At 39.5% G+C, this 1,800-nt stretch overlaps 1 protein-coding gene across 1 annotated transcript in view; it reads left to right on the forward strand.

Moving 5' to 3' along the window:
• Positions 1-1,800, forward strand: part of LOC122351618 (CLIP-associating protein 1-like) — a 42,377-nt gene that overhangs the window by 39,012 nt on the left and 1,565 nt on the right. Inside the window, 3 exon segments of the mRNA XM_043248827.1 lie at positions 839-1,321; positions 1,411-1,539; positions 1,632-1,800. Coding sequence (XP_043104762.1) covers positions 839-1,321; positions 1,411-1,539; positions 1,632-1,800 — 781 coding nt within the window.

The following is a 1,800-nucleotide window of genomic DNA, read 5'->3' on the forward strand; positions in this document are numbered from 1 at the left end:
AAAAAAATTTAAATATGGTTTATTTATATTAGTTTGTTACTAAAATAAATAATTACACTTTTAGTATTATCAGGGCTTAAAGTTTTCTGGCACTGTGCCGGATCTCCGGCGTGCATTGTTCGGCTGTGGAAAAAATCATGCATTTAAAAAAAAAACAAAAAAAAAACATTTTATGTTCATATTATGTATGTGTATATTACATTATTTATTTTAACAGTGTTGTTCAATAAAACCATGTAGTTACTTGGTTTTGATATTTTATTTGAGCTAATTATTACCGCCTTAGTCATTAGTCATACTAAAATTACTAAGGCTTGTTTGTTTTAAAAAAAAAAAAAATCACTATAATCAGTAGATTACCTGATTAACAAAATAATTTTCCATATGTGTGATTATAGTTTTTATTGTTCAGGTCAACCATATATTCATGAAAAAAAATCTGTTTGATTAATGAAAGCATAGTATAACTCCTGTATTACAGAGTATGTATTTTTAATGTGTTTAATTATAATCATTTAAATATTAATACAGTTGAGTACTCCTTTGGGGGTTTTTTCCCCATATCATATCATATAATTTTTTTGTAAAAATAAAACCATTTCAAAATAAGAAACTAAAATAATATATAACTAATCCCAATCGAAGAGTGCAATTTTGATATCCCAATTTGTGCGTGCATAAAAGGAGTGATATTAAAACCAAGCATATAGTTAAGAAGAAGAATTTTCATCAAGATTGACCAATTAGAATTAAGTATTTCAGAGAGCTGTGTAATAAGTCTGTAACAATGATTTGTTAAATTATAACGCGGATGTGTTATGAATGTGTCTCTGTGCAGGGTGGTGATCAGCCCACAGACTCTGGTCGGACGGTGCTGGATAACAAGACCTCTCTGCTAAATACTATGCCACTCCTCTCCTCGAGTCCCCGCCCAACAAGGGAATACCAGCCTGTCAGCTACTCGGACTCTTCTTTCACCTCCTCCCCTTTCAATAAAAGCCTGAAAGATGCAGACCAAGATGCAGAGTCCCTCACTGATGGTAAAGCACTTCCATAGCTATTTGTAGCTGCTTTGTGAAGTGCGCACATGTGTGGGTCTGACTTCCTTTCTGCTGTTGGTGTTACAGACAGCGGCGTGGACCAGTCTGAGGTGGTTGCTGAACTCCTGAAAGAGCTGTCGAATCACAGCGAGCGGGTAGAAGAGAGGAAAGCCGCTCTGTGTGAGCTAATGCGGCTGATCAGAGAAACGCAACTGCATGTTTGGGACGAGCACTTCAAAACCATCCTCCTGCTGCTCCTAGAAACACTCGGGGATGGAGAGGTGCATGCAAACATACGCTCACTGCTGTGAACCCGCTCTAATCTGAATCATGAGGAGATCTTGCTGATCTTTAATTTTCTCTGTCTTAGCATGTCATTCGGGCATTAGCGCTGCGGGTGCTGAAGGAGATCTTAAACCGGCAGCCGTGGCGCTTTAAAAACTATGCGGAGCTCACCATTATGAAGACCCTAGAAGCACATAAAGACCCGCACAAAGAGGTCCGGGCTCCCGACACAAGCACAGACTGACAGCTCAGACTGAAGCGCAAATGTAAACCTAAACACAAAATGTCCTTTTGTCTCTGTATCAGGTGGTACGGGCTGCAGAAGAAGCAGCGGCTATGTTGGCGACCTCAATAAGTCCCGATCAGTGTATTAAGGTGTTGTGCCCCATCATCCAGTCGGCTGATTACCCCATCAACCTAGCTGCCATCAAAATGCTCACCAAAGTCATTGACCGGCTGCCCAAAGAGGGTCTCC

The sequence above is a fragment of the Puntigrus tetrazona genome, chromosome 9 (assembly GCF_018831695.1).
Source record: "Puntigrus tetrazona isolate hp1 chromosome 9, ASM1883169v1, whole genome shotgun sequence".
Taxonomy (NCBI): domain Eukaryota; kingdom Metazoa; phylum Chordata; class Actinopteri; order Cypriniformes; family Cyprinidae; genus Puntigrus; species Puntigrus tetrazona.